Source organism: Cucurbita pepo, chromosome LG02 (assembly GCF_002806865.2).
Source record: "Cucurbita pepo subsp. pepo cultivar mu-cu-16 chromosome LG02, ASM280686v2, whole genome shotgun sequence".
Taxonomy (NCBI): domain Eukaryota; kingdom Viridiplantae; phylum Streptophyta; class Magnoliopsida; order Cucurbitales; family Cucurbitaceae; genus Cucurbita; species Cucurbita pepo.
The window spans coordinates 5,255,608-5,274,893 of NC_036639.1; the positions used below are offsets into that span (position 1 = coordinate 5,255,608).

At 36.4% G+C, this 19,286-nt stretch overlaps 3 protein-coding genes across 7 annotated transcripts; 2 read left to right on the forward strand and 1 right to left on the reverse strand.

Moving 5' to 3' along the window:
• Positions 1–1,161: 1,161 nt before the first annotated feature.
• Positions 1,162–4,067, forward strand: LOC111788599. 3 transcript variants are annotated; one of them, XM_023668990.1, is made up of 2 exons: positions 1,162–2,003; positions 3,671–4,067. In XM_023668990.1, exon 1 carries the CDS (start codon positions 1,249–1,251, stop codon positions 1,987–1,989), a length of 741 nt encoding a protein of 246 aa, XP_023524758.1. In that variant the 5' UTR covers positions 1,162–1,248; the 3' UTR covers positions 1,990–2,003; positions 3,671–4,067. The 3 variants fall into 3 exon arrangements, with proteins under 3 accessions (XP_023524758.1, XP_023524759.1, XP_023524760.1); XM_023668991.1 differs by lacking the exon at positions 3,671–4,067 and adding an exon at positions 2,203–2,295; XM_023668992.1 differs by lacking the exon at positions 3,671–4,067 and having other exon boundaries at positions 1,162–1,309; positions 1,340–2,180.
• A 2,314-nt stretch (positions 4,068–6,381) lies between these two features.
• Positions 6,382–12,884, reverse strand: LOC111788596 (uncharacterized PE-PGRS family protein PE_PGRS54-like). 3 transcript variants are annotated; one of them, XR_002814178.1, is made up of 3 exons: positions 10,462–12,884; positions 10,313–10,342; positions 6,382–7,025 (listed from the first exon to the last, which is right to left on the reverse strand). XR_002814178.1 is itself a non-coding variant. In XM_023668988.1 (2 exons), exon 1 carries the CDS (start codon positions 12,615–12,617, stop codon positions 10,497–10,499), a length of 2,121 nt encoding a protein of 706 aa, XP_023524756.1. In that variant the 5' UTR covers positions 12,618–12,884; the 3' UTR covers positions 8,622–10,342; positions 10,462–10,496. The 3 variants fall into 3 exon arrangements, 1 of the variants encoding a protein (XP_023524756.1); XR_002814177.1 differs by having other exon boundaries at positions 10,313–12,884; XM_023668988.1 differs by lacking the exon at positions 6,382–7,025 and having other exon boundaries at positions 8,622–10,342.
• Positions 12,885–17,105: 4,221 nt separating this feature from the next.
• LOC111788517 (fasciclin-like arabinogalactan protein 1) lies at positions 17,106–18,817 on the forward strand. The gene has a single exon (XM_023668853.1). The coding sequence runs from the start codon at positions 17,329–17,331 to the stop codon at positions 18,574–18,576; it is 1,248 nt and encodes a 415-aa protein (XP_023524621.1). The 5' UTR covers positions 17,106–17,328; the 3' UTR covers positions 18,577–18,817.
• The last annotated feature ends 469 nt before the right edge of the window (positions 18,818–19,286 follow it).

The window sequence follows — 19,286 nt, forward strand, 5'->3', positions numbered from 1 at the left end:
TTTTTTTTTTTTTTTTTTTTTTTTTTTTTTTTTTTTTTTTTTTTTTTTTTTTAATAATAATAATTATAATATTCAAATTAAAATTTCATTTTAATTTCTACCTTTTAAAAAAAATGAATTCGAATTTCTAAGCTTTTGATCGAGGGTACAATGCTTTACCTCGATAATTATGATTAGGTTGACGTGAAAAATGATAATATTAGTAATTTAACGATAATTTATATTTTTGATAATTGATACTCAAAAGTGATGATATGATCGTGAAATAATTAGGTTCTTTTATTTTTTTTGATAGGGTTAAACCGGATGAGAAAAATTGTAGTACTATGGATTGCGTGCAGACCGTACATTAAAACACTAATTTTGACTCTGAAAAGATGGTCAATCCCGGAAGGTTGAGCCCATGGTCTCTAGACCCTTTACTTTTTGTAACTCTTCCTCTAACTTGGCTAGTTGCTCCCCTGATTGTGGCCTGGTTGTCTTGAGTCGGGAGAGTCTGAAACATATTGGTCACAAACATCAAAGAACTGGACCAGAGGTACTTGAGGTGCAGTAGAAGGAGCTGACTCATTGATGACTCGGTTCAAGCTTTCTTTTTGAGCCAACAGAGCGTTTAGAATGTCGAAAGTGGTTGGTTCAGGCAGAATCGAGATTTCGAGTTCATCTGACGTAGTAGCTACAATCGACCAGTTGAACTATGTTTAGGTTAGGCACTAGAGCTACGATTACATAGTTGAATATATGCTCAAAGCCACTGAATTTATGATTATATGGCTGAATATTGAACCACGTACCAGAACTTTCAGCTTACGACATTAATAACAAAAACTGAATATCGACATGATCCAAAATTCAAGCATATAGCTGAAACACGAACGTGGGCATAATTCAATTGGTTAAAGTAACATGATCTCGACCAAAAAGATACCAGTTTGAATCTTGATTCTAGTAAATTTTCGAACTTGAAAGATAGAACAAAATAAACAGTTGCAATTAAAAGAAACACGTTCATTCGCTCGGGTGAACTAGAGTAATGTTTAGTAAGTAAAAGTGTCAATTACCGTCCCGTAAATTATGGTTCGATCGTCCACTCGAGAGATTCTCGAAAGCTAAACCTTAAACCAAACACTCCCATAACTTTTATCATAGTTTTGTTGTCAAAAATGGTGGAAAAGCGAAAGGCTTACAAAGACCACATGGGTTTTATTTCACTTTCCAACTCCTTCACCCTTCTCTCTTCCTCCCATAATGGAAAAGTTCACAGACCACTGCGCTTCACTCTGCTCATCATCATCGCCGCCGCCGCCGCCGTCGTCGTCGTCGTCGTCGTCGTCGTCGTCGTCGTCGTCGTCGTCGTCTTCTTCCAAACAATCACGCCTCAATGTTGTCGTTGTTTCAACTCTTCTAGCTTCAATTTGCTTTCTCAGTCTCCGATTCTCACCTTCCTTCCTTACTCTTCTTCTTCTTCTTCTAATCCCTTCGTTTTTCTTCCTCGCAAACAAAAAATCCGATTCCAGTCAAATCTCGGACCGAAATCCACTTCTCATCTCCACCGCCGGCCACCTGTTCGACGAAAAGCCTCAAAGAACAGTGGAAGAACTATCCGCCGCGCAAATCGGAGAAGAGCTTTCTTCTGATGATGATAGTAGCAGCAATGGCGGATTTGAAAGTGGCGGAGATTTCGAGTCCGATCTCTGGATGTGTTTGGACGAACTGGCTCTGAATCTTCCGTTCTCTGACGATTCGAGTTCCGAAGATGACGATAGCTTGATCGAAATTCCTCTTCTTCCATACTCGGACGCGATTCGAACGGATTCGAACAGAGAATTAGTTCGAAATCTCGAGACGTGTTTGCCTGATTTGTTACCGGATTCTGTCCTGAAACAGAACGGATTCGTGGAGCTTTTGGAAGAGATCAACGAGGAAGACAACTTAATCGAGATCGACATTTCCAGAGGCTTCAATCGAGTTTCCACCGTTTGCAACTGAAGGATGAAAATCAGGTACAAAATCTGAGAAGCTCAATCCATAATCTGTAATTTGAAATTGTTCATTCGTTTCTTAAACTGGTTCTGTTCTTAATTTGATTGTGATGATACTCTGTTAGAGAATTTGTAACTGTTTTGAAAACTTCAAAAAAGTTTGATGTAAGAACATGTGTTGATTACCTCTTCCTTTGATTTTTCTTCTCAATCTGTGCAGGAAATCACACTTTTGTGATTTCAATTGGCTGGATTACAATGATCCCTTGTCGTCTCATAAAAACTTTGGTTAAACTATACACTATTTCCCTAAACTTCATTATTATGTCTGTTTATTATTTTTAGTCTGTTACCTACACTATCACTTTTACCGTTTTAAAACACGTCTGTTAAAGAAGATTTTCACGTCTTTGTAAGGAATGTTTTGTTCCTGTCTACAATATCACCATCAGTCTCCCAGTTTTAAAACGTATGTTAAGGCGAGGTTTCCACAACCTTATAAAGAATATTTCGCTCCTATCTCCAACTGATGTGAGATCTCACAATTCGACCTTTGGACACCAGTCCAAGGTCACTGATGTGGGATCTCACCATACATTCCTTTAGACATCAGCCAAAGGCCACCAAATACTGTTTCGCTCTATCTTTTATATATCGTCGTCAGTCTCACAGTTTTAGAATGCGTCTGTTACGGAGAAGTTTTGACACTTATAAGGAATGTTTCGTTTCTCTCTCTAACGGATGTGTGTGGTATCTCACAATTACAATGTAACAGCTCTCTAATAACCGTTTTCGAAATGTGTATACGACTATCTGTCCTGTTATTTCAATTTTTTTTTTTTTAATAATTTCTCCATTAAAGAAGTGTAATTCCATATAATTATATATTAAAAAAAATGGTGGATAATGACAATTTTCCCTTTTTTTTTATAATTTATTAATATTATATTTTTAATTATTTATTTATAAATACGGTAGCTTTAATTTAAAGAGATAAAATAATTAAATAATAGTAAAATTATTTTTACCAACCATTATTTCAGCTTTCTATCCTCTGGCCTTGGGTCCTTCTCTTTCTCTTTTTCTTTTTCTTTTTTCATTGTAGTCCTTTTTTTTTTCTCCTTTTTTTTTTTTCTATTTGCTTTTTTAAAATAAATAAATAAATAAATTAGACAATTTCTTGCTACTATTTTTGTTTTTTTTTTTTTCCTTTTTATAATGTTTAACTTTTTTCCGTGGAAAATTGACTGCTCAATCCATTGGTTTTGAGTGAAATTTCTATTTACTTTTTTCTAAAGAGTGGTGAAAAAATTCTTGAGAACTCACTGTCCAGAACCGAAGGAAGTTCCCACACTGACCCTAATCGTAAAGCACTTCTAAGTTCCATTAACACTTAAATTCTTTTGCAAGTTCGGAACCATTGTGAGAAGGAAAAAGGGTGGTTGTCGATTGAAAAGTGACCAATTAAGTCAGTAGCCGTCTTTAGAGGAAGTTGGTGAATTTTGAATAATCAGAAACATAAGAAAATGTATTTTTGCCCGACAAATGGGATATGATTGTGTTTGATGTATTTGTTGTTTATGGGATATCTCGTTCTTTATACTTAGTTTATAATAGTAGATATGTTATTTGTTAGCATCTTGATGCTAGCTTTTATACTTTTACGTTCTTATTTGTCTATTTTATAGGGATCGAGCATTTGGAGTAAACTAGAATGTTTTAAAAGAGTGGGAAGCTAAATTAAAAGAGAAAGCAATTCATTCAAAATTCTTAGAGAGACAACATCTTGACACATTAAAGCGTCTCAACGCTCGTATCTAACCTTTCAAACCATTCGACATGCACGAGCAGATCCTGATGCCACTTTGGACGTCTCAACACTACAAATTTTTAGTTAACGTCGTGTTTAATATTGGACAATGTTTTGACACTGTTGGATGCTCAAATTACGAACATTCAAGTTTTCGTTTGTAGTGTCTCGATGATGTCATCTTTTTTATGATATTTTTCTTATTTGAAGAACAATACCGAGATTCGAACTAGCTTCACTATTTCTACGAGTTTGAATAGAACTAATAGTTATTTTGAAGGGATTTGACAACATGAACAATTTTTATTGTTCGTTATTTGATAGAATAACTGATGTCATGGCTCACTTATCGTTAATAAGGGAATTTGAGATTGGATATCGAGAACGAATAGTTGTCTTTCGAGTCCTAACCCTATTAGGGGTTTTCCATCGTTCCTTCTGTCTTGCTTGTTCAACGTCCTTTTGCCCTCTAGCGAGTTTGTTTTCTCAATTATATGTAAGGTGAATATTCTAAAAAAACTCAAATTCTTTGTTGTTTGGTAGGCCATCTAGATCGAGTTTCGAGTAAGTTTTCCTCTTCGTTAAGGTCATTGTGTTCCGTTCTTTGTTGACGAACAGAGAAAGATCGTAATCATATCCTTTGGAGTTGTTTTTTTCCCACGTGTTTGGCTTTCAAGCTTCCCGACATAGAGATTACAAGAACATTCCTTTTCATCTACTGTCTCGAAGGGTGTCGTGGTAAAATAGGGTTTGTGTGTTATTGGATTTGTAGAAAGAAATGAACGAACCTTTAGAGGAATGGAGATGAGTCCGTGTGATGTCTTGTCCCTTGTTAGGTTCTATGTTACTTTTTGAGCGTTTGACACCAAAGTTTGGTCTATTTTTACTTGATTGGAATCATCTTCTTTGGACTTTCTTTATCGGCCTTTGTATTCTTTCCTTGTTACTTTCAATTTTATATCTTTGTATTCGTTCGTTATTTTTTTTTTTAATGAAAATTTGATTCTTCATATACATACTTGAATGTTCGTTCAAAACACGAATGTCCAAGTTTTTTTTTCTAACTAAACGCTTCGCTTTTAAAAAATTTCTTGTATAAAATTATGATGTGTAATTCGGAATCAGAAAATAGAAGACTGCCCTCTTTTCCACTCATCTTCATGCTCTAATTCACGGTTCCTATACAATCTATGATGATTTGTATATTTGTCTCGATCTTCCTTGTGCCTATTGCGTTCACAATCACGATTATGTCCACGCTCGTAATCTCAACAACGTTCCATATTGCGATCATGATCCTTATCTCTCTCTCTCTCTCTCTCTCTCTCTACCTATATCTCTTTCATCACCTAGCCTTTTAGAATCATTATCATGACCGGGATATTTTCCTATGGACAACCAACCGGACCTAGTGAAAATGAAATAACACATCAACAACTGAGACAGTTAGAAAAAAATTTGGAAGTCAAATCCTAAGTATTTCAACACATATATAATAGAAGACGGAATTAAAAGCTAAAAACGTATGGTGAAGCATCACAAAACTCAGCTTGACAAAAGGCGATCGAATAGTCTTGGAGCAAAATCAAACCTGGGAACTAGTTCCAAAATTAGATGTCAAACTCATCTCTCGCAAGTGGGTTACAAAATAAAGCGTCTCCCGTCTCCCAGATGGAACAATCGAGATCTACAAGACTTGAATTGTAGCACAAGGATTCTCTCACCGACTAGACTACGATAAGATGTTTAGTCCATAGGCAACGATCAATGATGGATGTGAAAAATGTTTTCTTACCTGGAGAGTTAATATGGACTAAACTACAACGAAATGTTTAGTCCATTAGCAAAGATCTCTACCATATGGGTTTCGTTAGCAAGTGTCGAATAAAAATTAAAATGGATGTGAAGAATATTTTCTTACATAGAGAGTTGGAGGACCGGGAGATCTACATGAACCAAGAAAATGGATTTGAGAATGTAGCTCAACGGACTCTAAGATATATCATAAGTACAAACACTACAATCTTTCGTACAAAAGAAGCAAAAACTACAAGCTAATTAGATATTGTAATATTAATTATGCAGAAGACCACGATACAAAAGATCAATCACAAGGTACATGTTCAAACTCGATTGAAAATAATTCATTAGTGCATCAAAAGACAACCAATAAAGCACCTGACTTAAACTCTTTGTAGAGGATTTGCACCAGAAAGCTAATTATACAGTATCACTTCATTGCAACAACCAATCTACGGTTTGCATTCATTCTAAACAAAACATGTCGAGCTACACTAGCTCCACTACCATTTTATTAGAGAGAAAGTTCTGAAAGAAAAAATCAAGTGGTAGACTTGTTTATAAAAGGGTTGAATACCGACAAATATGAATATGAAAGAAAAAGATGCACGAAAACTCAAGAACTATCCGAACTCAAAAATTGAAGAGAATCATAAACAAGTTGGTAGTGGGATGAACAACTCCATCAAGAATGGAACAAAAAACCTGTCATGGACTGGAAAGATAACCAAAAATGAACGAGCTATAAAACAGCTCTCCATGAACTCAAATCCATGGCTACTTCTCTACTCAAATTCATAACAGTTTCATATAAGTATTTGTGTATTTACAGCCTCTGAAACTACATCTAATCAATCGGTAACAGGTTACATACAAGTATATGAGTACATACAACCTCTGGAACTACATCTAATCAAATTCGAAACAGGTACATACAATACAAGTATGAGTAGATACAGCCTCTGAAGGTTAAAGCAACAGCCCTAAAAGAATGATTAGCTCTACATCTTCACAATAGAATGACTAAGGTGTGGTATCAAAAAAGGAAAAGTGGTGTGAATATAGGATAGGATACAAGAGCTCAAAAACAGAATAACGCACATCACAACATCCTCCAGGCTAACATACTCTAACAACATAGTAGTAACCCATTACATGTCTGAAAACATTTAGACATGTCTGGACGCTAGCAATATTTAGCCATTACAACAAGAATATCATTGTCAATAAGTGCCAAGAAGTCAAGAAACATCATCATTCAAAAGAAACGTGAGAAGTTTAAACCAAGAGTTTCCTTATCAAATTAATAGAGCAAGTAGGGATTGTCACGCATGGGTTCTATCTCCGCATATGAGAGTTTAGAAGTCCCTGTTGTCCCCGAACCAACGGTCGTGTCCACTGAATGAAATCCTCGGTATCAAATGTTCTTTAAACTACAAACAGCAGAAAACGAGAGGTACTTCCAATCAGAAACAAAGATAACAGTATGCAGTATGCTCTCCTATTGGTAATTACTATGTCAACATAAAGCAAACAAAATTTACGCAGGTAGTTACTGGAAACTGAGAACAGATGAGTCCAGTTTGACATCAAACATCTAAATATAGAATAACTCAAAATGTTCTATTTAAATCAAGTAAAATTTCAGCACCGGAACAGATAAAAGTAAGAAAGTATAGAGATTCAGAAACACACTTCTTATAACAAGAAACATATTATACACATCAAATGCCTTTGACATGTGCCAGATACATATGAAATGCGTTTAACAAATGTCTACACATATGAGCATATGTATGACAATTTTTGAAGACATGAAGTAAAGCAGTGGATTATTTGCTCCTTTTTATTTAAAAAGTTAATCGACATCATAAGAGAATAGTTGAAATATAAACACTTTTCGAAGTGATTATTCTAAGTGATGTATAACAATGAAGACATCTGAAAATTGTAGAAGCCCTGATGGAATATGTTGTGGTTTAAAAAAAGAAAATTAGTAAGTTCTCCATGATCAGGGTATAGGCAATGGTTAGAAAACTTCTATTCAAAACCTGTACTTGGCTCTTCGTTTTCCCAGCATTTTTTAGTCAAAAGACGCTTGGGATGAGGATTCATGTTCTTGAAGAATCGCCATGGAAGAAGTTTAAGGGACAAGGAAGTAAGCGACTATTGTGGTATTTTGGAATGATTTTAGAATGAACCTCTGTCTCTAGAGAGGAAGATAGGAGAAGGTGAATTTTGGATAATCAGAATCTTTTTCAGTTAGATCAATGTTTAAAAAGCTTATTGCATCATCTTCCTTGCCAAAATCTTTTGTTTCAACCTTGTCGAAAACATTTTTCCAAGCAAGGTAAACATTTAAGACTAATTGGTATTTTTTGAAAGTTTAAACACAGTGAATAAGGTCCAAAGAAAGCAGCCAGGGGTAGTCCTTGGGTCCAGGTCACTATTCTTTATGTCTTAACGCTAGGGAGCATCATTTGTTCTTAGATTGTTCTAATGGCAGGTGCTTATGAGAAGCTTTTTCAGATCTTTCATGTGTTTCTTATGGGAAGCTTTTTCACCTTTATTCTTCCTTGTGGTCACAATCTTGAAGGAAAAGCAAGAGTTGTATAGGTCTCCATTGTAAATCCGTGGCTTGGGCATTTGTTTTGTCAGAAATCAGAGGCTTTTAGAGGGAGAGAATGAGCATATTTGGGAGGAAAACTTGGCTTGATAAAGACCCTTGTGGCTTTTTGGAGTGCTCTCCATCTCTCTCTCGAGGTTTTTTGCAATTACTTGCTTTTGAGAATATTTTAGTCTTGGTTTTGGGGTTTAGTAGATTCTACTCCTAAAAGAATCATTGGAAACTTTTCAATAGTCAATGAAAAGTTCTTGTTTCTTGTTCAAAAAAAACATGGACATACACATGACTAATGTTAGGTTTCCCTTTCAGAAGATGCAAAATTAAGTGTTAGATTCAATCCCTACCATAAAATCCTGTCACAAAAACGATCTAACTCATATAATATTGCCTGACATCAACAATCTTCTTTACAAAGGAACTATACTTCTCATTGATGAAATGAAAAAGTACAAACTCCAATACAGGATACAAAAAACAGCCAAAACCCCAAGAAAGTTACAATGAAAAACACCGCCCCGTAAGTCGCAGAACAGATCATTAAACAACTATTACTAAACTGAAAAGGGAAACTTAAAAAAACACAATAAAAAAACACCAACCAAATGAAAACCCAATCTTTAGTATTCTAACCAAGACTTCGAGATGAAAGCAGACCCCAGATTGAACCAGGCTGCCAAAACAGCTCCAACCCAACTCTTGAAAGAAAGCTTGATCCTCCAAAAACACACTTCTTTTCCATTCTTTTTCCACACACCTTCCATCTTGCCGCTCAAGTTTTTTTCATTCTAGCCCTTTCAAGCTGTCTTTTTAACATCCCCTTTGCCTCGATTTGGAACTAAACTGATTGCAAACTTCGTACCATCTTCCAATACAGCTTCCTTAACCTTCTTCAAATCTTCCATATCTTTAGAAACTTCAACAACCTCATTTGCCAAACAATCAGAAACAGAAAACAAAGTATTTTGTGGCAGAAGTAGACTTATTCCAAACTACAAGGATTGAATAAGGTAACCCAGTCCCATCCAGACAAACAATCACTTCTACAGCCTCTTTCCTCTTTTCTTTCCAAACTAATCATAATCAAAGACTATCATCACTACTATAGCTCACCTCATAGATATCAGAAAGGCAAAAGAAGATGTCATGATCCTCTATTTTCCTTCTTGTAGATGTGGACCTGATTTTCCCTCTTACCAGATTGTTGGGAGCCTTGAGAATGGAAGTACTTGGAAACCTCATGCCCGCCTTGGTAATGGAAGTATTTGGAAACCTCATGCCTCTTTTTGGTTTCAACTTGAGTATACTATAATACTTCCTTCAATTAAACTGTTGGAACCCCTCATCTTGGCCATTAAAATTTCCTTTAATCTTAAAATTTATTCCCAACTCAACAGTAAGGACGGATTAGATTTTATTAGAATTAGAGCAACTAAAATTAGAAACAAGGATAACAACAAAACTCTATTAACCTTTTAACTTTTTCCAACTTCAAAAGGCATGGCCATATTTGATCATATCTTTGACATAATCTTTGAAATCAAGTATCATTGATATGTATGAAAAATTCAAATATAATTAATAACTCCTAACAGAAGAGTCCAAACCATGTCTGTGTTCTAATCTGTTTAATTATTTTAAAGAATGTAGATGTCAACTAGTCCACGTCTTGTGTTATTTTAATCTAGCATATCATCAACAAATGCGTACCTTTATAATTATCAAATGGGAACGTAAAACTAGTGAAAAAATGAGGCCAGTAAATAGTGCTAAACAACAATAGAGGATACAACTACGGCAATAAAATCAACAATGATATTAGTCCTAAGAACCAAATATCAACAATGATACTAGTCCTAAGAACCAAAAATCTACCACTGCTGCAACATTTTTTTAATTGGAAAGAAGAAATTTCATCAGAGCATGGATAGAGCAAACATATATTTCTAAAGAGAATCAGTTTTGAACAAGTTCATTAATTAGCATGTCCATATTTTAAAGACCTTAGAACATCACTAGTGTATAAAATGAAGCCTACAAATCCACCAGAATTTAATTTTAAAAATTGGGAAAAAGAAAAGAATTGTAAGAACGTACCTTTTTCCTGCAACAAATCAGATCATCCTCCTATAGGTAGAAGTGATACGCCAGAGTTCAGACAACAAACAGCATAGGCAAAAGGGCAATGGTGAACCAAAGAGACCAGAACATCAAGAGAGAACACAAATGAACATGAAAATCCATACTCTATAGTTTGAAGCATGTATGGTGAATGATTCAACTACTCAGAGGTAAGCCTCCGCCTCTTCCCATAATCAGCATCCTTTGATCTAGAACGATTTTCTTCTTCTTGAGATAAGCGCGACTTGCTATGAGTCCTTGACGACCGTCCCCTATCCCACTCCTCCTCATGCTCTGGTTCACGGTCCCTATACCTCTGATGATCAGAATATCTGTCCCTATCTTCCTTGTACCTATCACGGTCACGATCCCTGTCATGATGGCCACGCTCATGATCTCGGGATCGTTCCCTATCCCGATCCCTAACCTTATCCCTTTCTCGCCCTATATCTCTATCATCACGTGGCCTTCTATCTGGCCAATCATGGTCAGGACCTGGATCTTTTTCTTTGGATGTCTCTCTATCATATCCACCATCTCTATCATCTCTATACCTTCTATCAGAGGACTGTGACCAGTCCCTTTCAGAACCTCTATCCTTCTCCTTTGCAGAGTTTGCCCACGCCCCTCTTTCATGACTGCCTTCGCCATACTGCTGGTCAGACCCAGCTTCTTCTCCATAACTTGACTCACCAGCTCTCCCTCCACCATGCTCTTCACTGCCCCATCCCCCCATACTAGGATCAGTCCACATTCCCATATTATGCCCATCAACACCTGATGATGGCATCATCCCCATTCCATTCATAGGCATACCTCTTCCAAAAAATGCTGGATTCACATGAGGAGCTACTCCAGGAAGGCCAACACCCCCAACAGGGGGAAAGGATGATAAAATTCCAGAAAAAGGGGGAGCTGGAGCTCCAGGAAAACCTCCATATGCGCCCATTCTTCCCATGGGTGCACCAAAAGTTGGATCAAAACCTTGACCCATCATTGACTGAGGATGCAAAAGAGGAGGGGTGCCACCAATTCCTTGGCCAAATCCAGTTCCACCATTCCCCATTATACCTCTTCCACCCATCCCACCTCCCCTGCCCCTCATTAGACCAGCTGGTCCTCTACCTCCCATTCCATGTGCATTACCTCTTCCCCAATTACCTCGCCCAGAACCTCTGTTGTTATCAACACCTTGATAATTGCCACCCGTTGCAATGTTACTTCCACCAATTTTACCGGCAGCTTCATTAGAACCTCTTCTTGCTTGAGGATTAGTGGCCTGAGCTATCTGCTGGTTCCTATTTACTTGGGCTTCTCCCATCCTCTTAACACTAAATGGTGATGCAAATGCAACAACACATGGACGTCCATTAAAAATATGGCCATTCATTCCCTCCTTGCAAGCCGTGGCAGCAGATGAGTCATAAAACTCAACCTGGCAGTAGCCTTTTGATTTCCCACTAGCTTTCTCATCGAAGAACTTAACCTCCTTCAACGGACCATACTTGCAGAGTTCCACCTCAAGCTCAGCATCCGTAGTCCACCAATGTAAATCACCAACAAACAAAATCGTTCCACCACCACCTCCCCCTGCATTCCCCATATTACCCAACCCATTACCACCAGCCCCATTTACATTTACTCCACCACCTTGCCTTAACAAGCCTTCATTTTCTACGTTTCCAGGGTTTCCTAAAAGCCCACCATGCGGTGGTTGGGGGTGGTGCTGTTGCTGTTGCTGTTGCTGCTGCTGTTGCTGTTGCTGTTGCGGAGCCTGGTGCGCAGCTGCGTTATTACTACTTCGCTCCTCCAACTCGTTGGTTTTACTCCCTTGCCCTAATTCAACCCTAATCCCACCTCCACCGCCAATAGGAGGCCCCGATCCAGCCCCACCTCTGATAGCCATCTCGTTCGTTCTTAAATCTGGAATCTGATTGTATCCCTCGGTTGGTCTCACCGAAACACTGGGCCCGCCATCTCCTACGCCAGAAACTTCCATCGCACCTCCACCAACCCCAGGAATCGAAGCACCAGAACTGGGTGCTACAGCTGCAGGAGGCTCCATCTTGGGCTCCTCCACGTTCTTAAATCCCAAATCTTCGTTCTTCCTCAACGACTGAAGAAACCCCTCCCCAACGTTAACATCGTTGTACAGGTCCTCGTATTCATCCTCATCTTCGCCCAAGAAACCATCATCAGCAACAGCAGAAATAGCCTCATTCCGATGAAACTGATCAATCTGATCCACACCCTCTCCAAACCCTCCCTCGCCTTCATCCATCTCTACCTTCTTCAGCGACTTCCTCTAGCAAATCATTCAAATCATGAAACTGAATGCAGACAACATCAAGAAAAATCGAACGGAAGCACGTACGAGATGAATTTGAAAAGTAATCAAGAGAAGATAGAGCTCAAAGATCGATGCCCCAATTACGGAACAAGTGCAGAAGAACAGAGGAAGAAAACGCACAGAGGAGAGAGAATGAAACCCTAATCTGGAATCGCGCAAGGAAATCCTGTCAAAGTTTCCCCCATCTTCTTCTTAGATTGGCTTTATCATTTTGCTAAAGTCCGCCGTTAACGTTTGACGCTCACGATAGCAAATTGGTCTATCCTTATAAATATCTCTTAACTTTGTCATAAGAAAAATACACTAAATTAATAAAAATATATTTTTTCAAAATTACAAACTTTAAATTTTTTAATAATATCAATAAATAAATTTTTAAAAAATCTTCAAATAAAACAAATTAAATATTTTCTCTCCATTTTATATTTAAAATATTAAATATTAATTTTAAACTCCAATAATACAAAATTAATTAACTTAATTAATCAATTTTAAATCATTAATTATAAGTCACCGTCGTATGTATGGTAAGACAAGTTGTGTCTAGAATCATTACAACCAAGTCGATACTTCGTAGTTGTTCGTAATTACAGATGGATTAAAAATTTATTTTTGCTAAAGTACCACTAATCTTCTAATGAACAATTTGTTTATGATCCAATTATAAATCAAGTCAGATCATGAGAGGGTGGGCCCCATTTTCAAGTCTCCACATCAACATTGAAGAGAACAACTCATCTACTTTCTTTATATGAAAAGTAACAAATTACATCTCGTAATATTATATTCTCACCTCCCTATTTGATCAAGTCCCAAAAATGGTAGATATATTGAATCGGCTACAAAAGTCATTATCACCCATGCAAATCAAAGGACAAGCCTTCCGAGGCTAAAGTTCATAACTCAGTTAAAATATTAATCTTCTCAATTAATTGACTTATAAAAAGAGATTAAATAGTCCGTGGTCTACTCTATAGGATAGTTCTACTCACATGTTTCCACATGAATGATTTAGATCACATCATCAGTAATAATTACAAAATAGACGATATCAATAGTGTTTTCAAGATAAGGCACCCGACCTTATCCACGTAGACCATTTAAGTTATTACTTAAACATGATGCTCTTGTATGTCACCACATACCACATGCTATTTAAGATTACACATTAATAACCTTAGATTTTTCATACCATCGATAATAATAAATTGCAAATAAAACAATCAAAATTATTATGAAAAATAATTAATTAATTACGATATTTTAGAAGATAAATCTCAAATTATCCATTTAAATATTAAAATATATAAATATAACAAAATTCAATTCTATAGAATTAAAAATGAAAGAAAAAAAAACTTAATATTTAATTTAAATCTAGAAAGAGATATGGAGAGTTGATGGGTGTTTAATTATTTATTTATTTATACATACATACATATATATAGTCTTAAACATTCAAATTTTAACTGGCAGTAAATAAATAAGTATACAATAAAATAAAATAAGAAACAAAATTTTAATTATAAATATTTAGTACAACTTATATTTAAGAAATCAAGTAAAATATATTAAACGAAATATATTTATAAATCTTAACACTTATAATAGTTTATTAAAAAACAATAAAATAAATTTAAAAAAAAGATTTATATATAAAACAATTGTTACTATAAGATATTTATTTAATTTTGATTGATATATTAATGAATGAGATAATCAAAATTACTCTTTTTAAATAATTAATTCATTATAAATAATCAACAAGTAATTAGTTATAATTATTGAAAATTACTTTTGATAAATTAACTGCTAATTAACTAAAACGTTTGAATTATCTAAAGAATTTAAAAAATATTATTTACAATTCGAGAGTGTTTCAAAAATACTCTTTTAATTTTTAAAATTTTTATTAATATTTTTAATTTTTTTAAAAAAAATTAAAAATACCTTTAATTTTCTTTTTTGAAAAATTCAAAAAATACCGTACCTATTACAAAAATACTCTTAAACTTTTAAAACTAATATTAAAAAGTTTAGAGATGGGTTATGAGTAGCGGTTTTTGTCTATATATTGATCATAAAATATTTGCATTTTTTTTAGTAAAGGATCAAGTTTATAGATATTTTTTTTTATTAATTTAGCTTTTTTTTTTTCTCGAGATTTATGAGTTAAGATAAAAAATAAATAAAAATAATGACATTTTTGTTGAAATTATATTGAGATAAGTTTTGGTGGACACGACCTGTCTTAATCGATGAGTACAACACCTCCAATCTTATACTAATATATGCCTTGAATTAAATTTAAGTTGTGTTCGTCTGTCCCACCCCGCCCGTGTGCTGCCCTGCACACGCGCCCCGCTAGAGCGTGCGAGGGATTGGGGAGAGTGGAGGTAGAGCACGAGTGTGTGCGAGGGCAAGGGCGAGACATTTCAATTTATGTAACGCGTACGTATGTCCTAGTTGGCATTTTTTTTATTGAATGACATAGTAGAGAATTTTTAATACATTGCATTAATTTATGGATGGTATAATATTAAATACTAAATTAATAATTACAAAAAAAAAAATAAGATGAGGAAGAAAATGATAAATAAAAATACAAAAATACAATATTTTAATTTAAACACAAAGAAAAAACCATTCCAAAAGCCATAAATCTGAATGTCGGTGGAAGGATCCCACCGACAATGATATAAACTGATGTTGTCATCTTAACCGTACACGTGGCATCCAACCTCCAGCATTGGCCCAGTTGGCACATTCCCCACGTACTAAACTTTGGTCCCAGCTGTTTTCTTAGACCATAATACCCTTCTACTTTTGACAGAATTACCAAAAATGGTATTCCAGCGTATTTTCCCACTTTGTCGGGTCAAGTCCAACCGAACCGACGATCTCTAATATTATAATACTAACCATTTTAAATTATTTAATAAATACGTTTAATTACCATTTTAGTCTTTAATTAAATTACCTATTAAATATTAGCAAGTCACAGTATCATTAACATCATTTAATGATACAGTGTGACTTACGAATATTTAATATTTGAGTTTTACGAGATTTTAAACGATTTTTCTCTCCCCCTGCCTCTCGGTCATACAGACTATGTTAGTCTTAAGAATAAAAAATCTACCACTGTTGTAACGTTTTTTTAATTGAAAATAAGACATTTTATAAACGATGTTGGGTGGAGAGCAGAATCTCCATTCTCGAGCCCGTTTAGCTAACGAAGAGGCGAGTGGAGATTAAAACGAGGTTGGGGTAGAAAGCAGGAACCCCAACTCCGACCCCATTTGACTAACGAAAAGAAATTTCTATCCGTTTCCTCCTATAGTCCCCATCCCATTTAGGACAGATCCTCTCACGACTTCAACGCGAAATCAAATTTATTTAATATAAAATTAAAATTTTGAAATACTAAAATGGTGAAAAATGAAGCATAAATATTTATAATAAGAACTATTAAATTTTAAAAATTTGGTGGTTTATTTTAGGCAGCAACTTTAATTTATATTATAATTTATCTGTAATTTTCCTTTTATTTTCTTTATTGATTAATCTCGGGTTAATTATTCAGATTTAATTATAAAAGTGGTGACGCGCTTACTTATGATAGTTAATTATTTATTATATTTATAGAAATTAATTTGTCGGTCTCCAAACAATAATTAATTATATAAAATGTACACATTAGCTTACCATACTCTAATATAATATTGAAGTTTGTAATATATAAATTTTAATTTAACTTCTAAGTTTCATAATTATAATTTGATTCTAAACATTATAATATATTACGTAAATGTAGAAAATTATATGCGACGTTCGAGTAAATGAGAGGTACATGAATGAACCGAGACCTTAACAGCATCAGAGAATATGAGTATAAGATAGCTAAAAAATGCTTAAAAGTATTGAAAGTCACTGTATATACAAATACGGTGTACCTTCTTTTTGGGTCGCTACGAGAATGTTGAGGCCATTAGGTGCCGAATCCGGATTCTGAATTCTGGGTATGGGTCGTTACACTGTATATAGTGACTTTTATTTCGTGGTATCCTCAATTGGTGTCGTCATCTGTCCATGAGTATTGAAAGATAGTTCGTAAGTAATTCTAGTGTTACTTGTCACAATTGCACTCTTGATGATAGCGGACTTCGATTGTGTGGCACTCACTTTTCAACGACGAGTGAACTAAGCCAATTCGTTCTTACGTCGCCTACGGCCAAGCGACGTATGCTCGAGCCTTTGGCCTTGGTTTAAGAGAAAGTTTTAGAAAACGAGGGCTGAGAGAGATTTTGGAAAGAGACGTTAAATAAGCAAACAAGAGAGTAACAACGGCTCACAGTATATAACCTTGGATCGGGGAAGAGTTAAGAAGCGTGCTTAAGTTCTACGCTGACGTGTAAAATAATTATTAAATAAAAAAAAGCCAAAAAGAAAAGAAAATAAAATGCGGGATGAGTCAGAAAAAGAGAATTCCAGTGGTATAGTTGTAATAATCTTCATCTCTGAGCCTAATTTGTTCTTTTAAACCCTCACTCATTCTCTCTGTTATCGTCTTCCTTTTGCACTCACTTTGCTCCAATTCCCACAAACTCAGCCCCTGTTTCTCTTCCTCTTACGATTCACAATGCAGCAGCTCCGTTGCGGCACGGCCGCCGGGACAATGCTCCTTGCCGTGCTCCTCCTCGTGATTTCCGCCGCTAGGGCTCACAACATCACGAAGTTGCTTGCGAAGCACCCGGAGTTCTCCACCTTCAACGACTATTTGACTACTACTCACCTCGCGCCGGAGATCAACCGGAGAACCACTATTACCGTCTGCGCTGTCGATAATTCCGCCATGTCCGATCTCTTGGCGAAGAAGCTTTCCATTTACTCCATCAAGCACACGCTCTCGCTCCATGTCCTCTTAGACTACTACGGAGCCAAGAAGCTTCACCAGATCACCAATGGCACTGCTCTCGTAGCGACTATGTTTCAGACCACCGGCGCTGCTCCTGGTGCTTCCGGTTTCGTCAACATCACAAATTTGAAGGGCGGGAAGGTAGGATTTGCTCTTCAAGATAGTGACGCCATTGATGCGATGTTTGTGAAATCTGTGGAGGAGGCTCCGTACAATATCTCTGTGATTCATATCAGTAAGATCTTGCCGTCGGAAGTGGCGGAGGCTCCAACTCCGTCTCCGAGTGAGATGAATTTGATCGGATTAATGTCCGCTCACGGTTGCAAGGTCTTCGCCGATGCGCTTCAGGCCTCCGACGCTGCGAAGGTTTTTCAGGAAAACGCAATCGGTGGATTGACGATTTTCTGTCCTGTTGATGACGCTTTCAAGGCGTTTTTGCCGAAGTACAAGAACTTGACAGCCGCCGGAAAGATATCGTTGCTCGAATACCACGGATTGCCTGTTTACATGTCTATGTCTATGCTTAAGTCCAACAATGGCGTAATGAACACCTTGGCTACCGACGGCGCCAGCAAGTACGATTTCGTCGTGCAAAACGACGGCGAAGTGGTCACAATCCAGACGAAGGTTGTAACCGCCAAGGTCACCAGCACGCTTCTCGACGAGCAACCAGTGGCGATCTACACGATCAACAAAGTTCTGAAGCCAATAGAGCTCTTCAAGGCTTCTCCGACTCTGTCACCGTCACCGGCTCCAGCGCCCGAGGAGGAGAAACCTGCCGACGCGCCAAAGCCTCATTCTCGTCGGCACAAGGGCACCACGACTCCTGCAGCAGACTCACCGGATGATTCCCCGTCAGACGAAGATTCGGCAGATAAGACAGCGGACGATACTGGCAGCGCGGCGAGGCTGGACGGATGCAGATTTGTTTCGGCCGGAATTTCTGGATTGGCAGCGCTTCTTCTACTGTAAGTCGTCCTCTTCACATTGCCGGCCCTAAATTATTTTTTTCCATATCCTAATTTTTCTTATTTTTATTTTTTTAACCTTCGAATAATTGTTTTTTAAATTAATTCCAATCGGTTGTATTAGTACATTTCTGTGCAATGATGAATGATCTGTCGTTTCTAAGCGTGTTTATTTATTCCTTTTTATTATCATTATATTTTTCCAGTTTGGAATGAATAGAAATTTCTACGGCTGTGATTTGTTTTGAGAGTGAAACTTTGAACACCGTTTGAATATTATTATTGTGATTATTTTTTTTTCTTTTTTTCTTGGGCTGATTTAATAATTATTTAGTATAGTTTGAGCTTTACTTGGTTCCAATGCATTTAATGCAATTTTATTTTGTTGTAAATTTAGACCACATGTATGATTAAGATGCTTTGGTTCGTATTTTTCCATTTCATTCACATCTCGACATCGAAGAAAGGAAGAGAAGATCTTTAGGTGATATTTCCGTAGCTCCTTAGGTAGATTTCTTTGTAGCTACTCTCCTTGAGTGGCGACATTTCCATTGATTTCTTTGTAGTCATCCATTTCTTCGACTTTCCTTTGTAACTCATATATATCGCGTTTAGATCGAGATTTAGTATCTTCTTTATTAATGATGGCAAAGGGAATCGTAGAGTCCAAAACATGGGTTAGTGCAAGGTTAAAGATCACGGGAGTGAGGAAGA

Coding starts and splice junctions, on each gene's coding strand:
- LOC111788599 (XM_023668990.1), top strand. CDS start 1,249: ATGGAAAAGTTCACAGACCACTGCGCTTCACTCTGCTCATCATCATCG.
- LOC111788596 (XM_023668988.1), bottom strand. CDS start 12,617: ATGGATGAAGGCGAGGGAGGGTTTGGAGAGGGTGTGGATCAGATTGAT.
- LOC111788517 (XM_023668853.1), top strand. CDS start 17,329: ATGCAGCAGCTCCGTTGCGGCACGGCCGCCGGGACAATGCTCCTTGCC.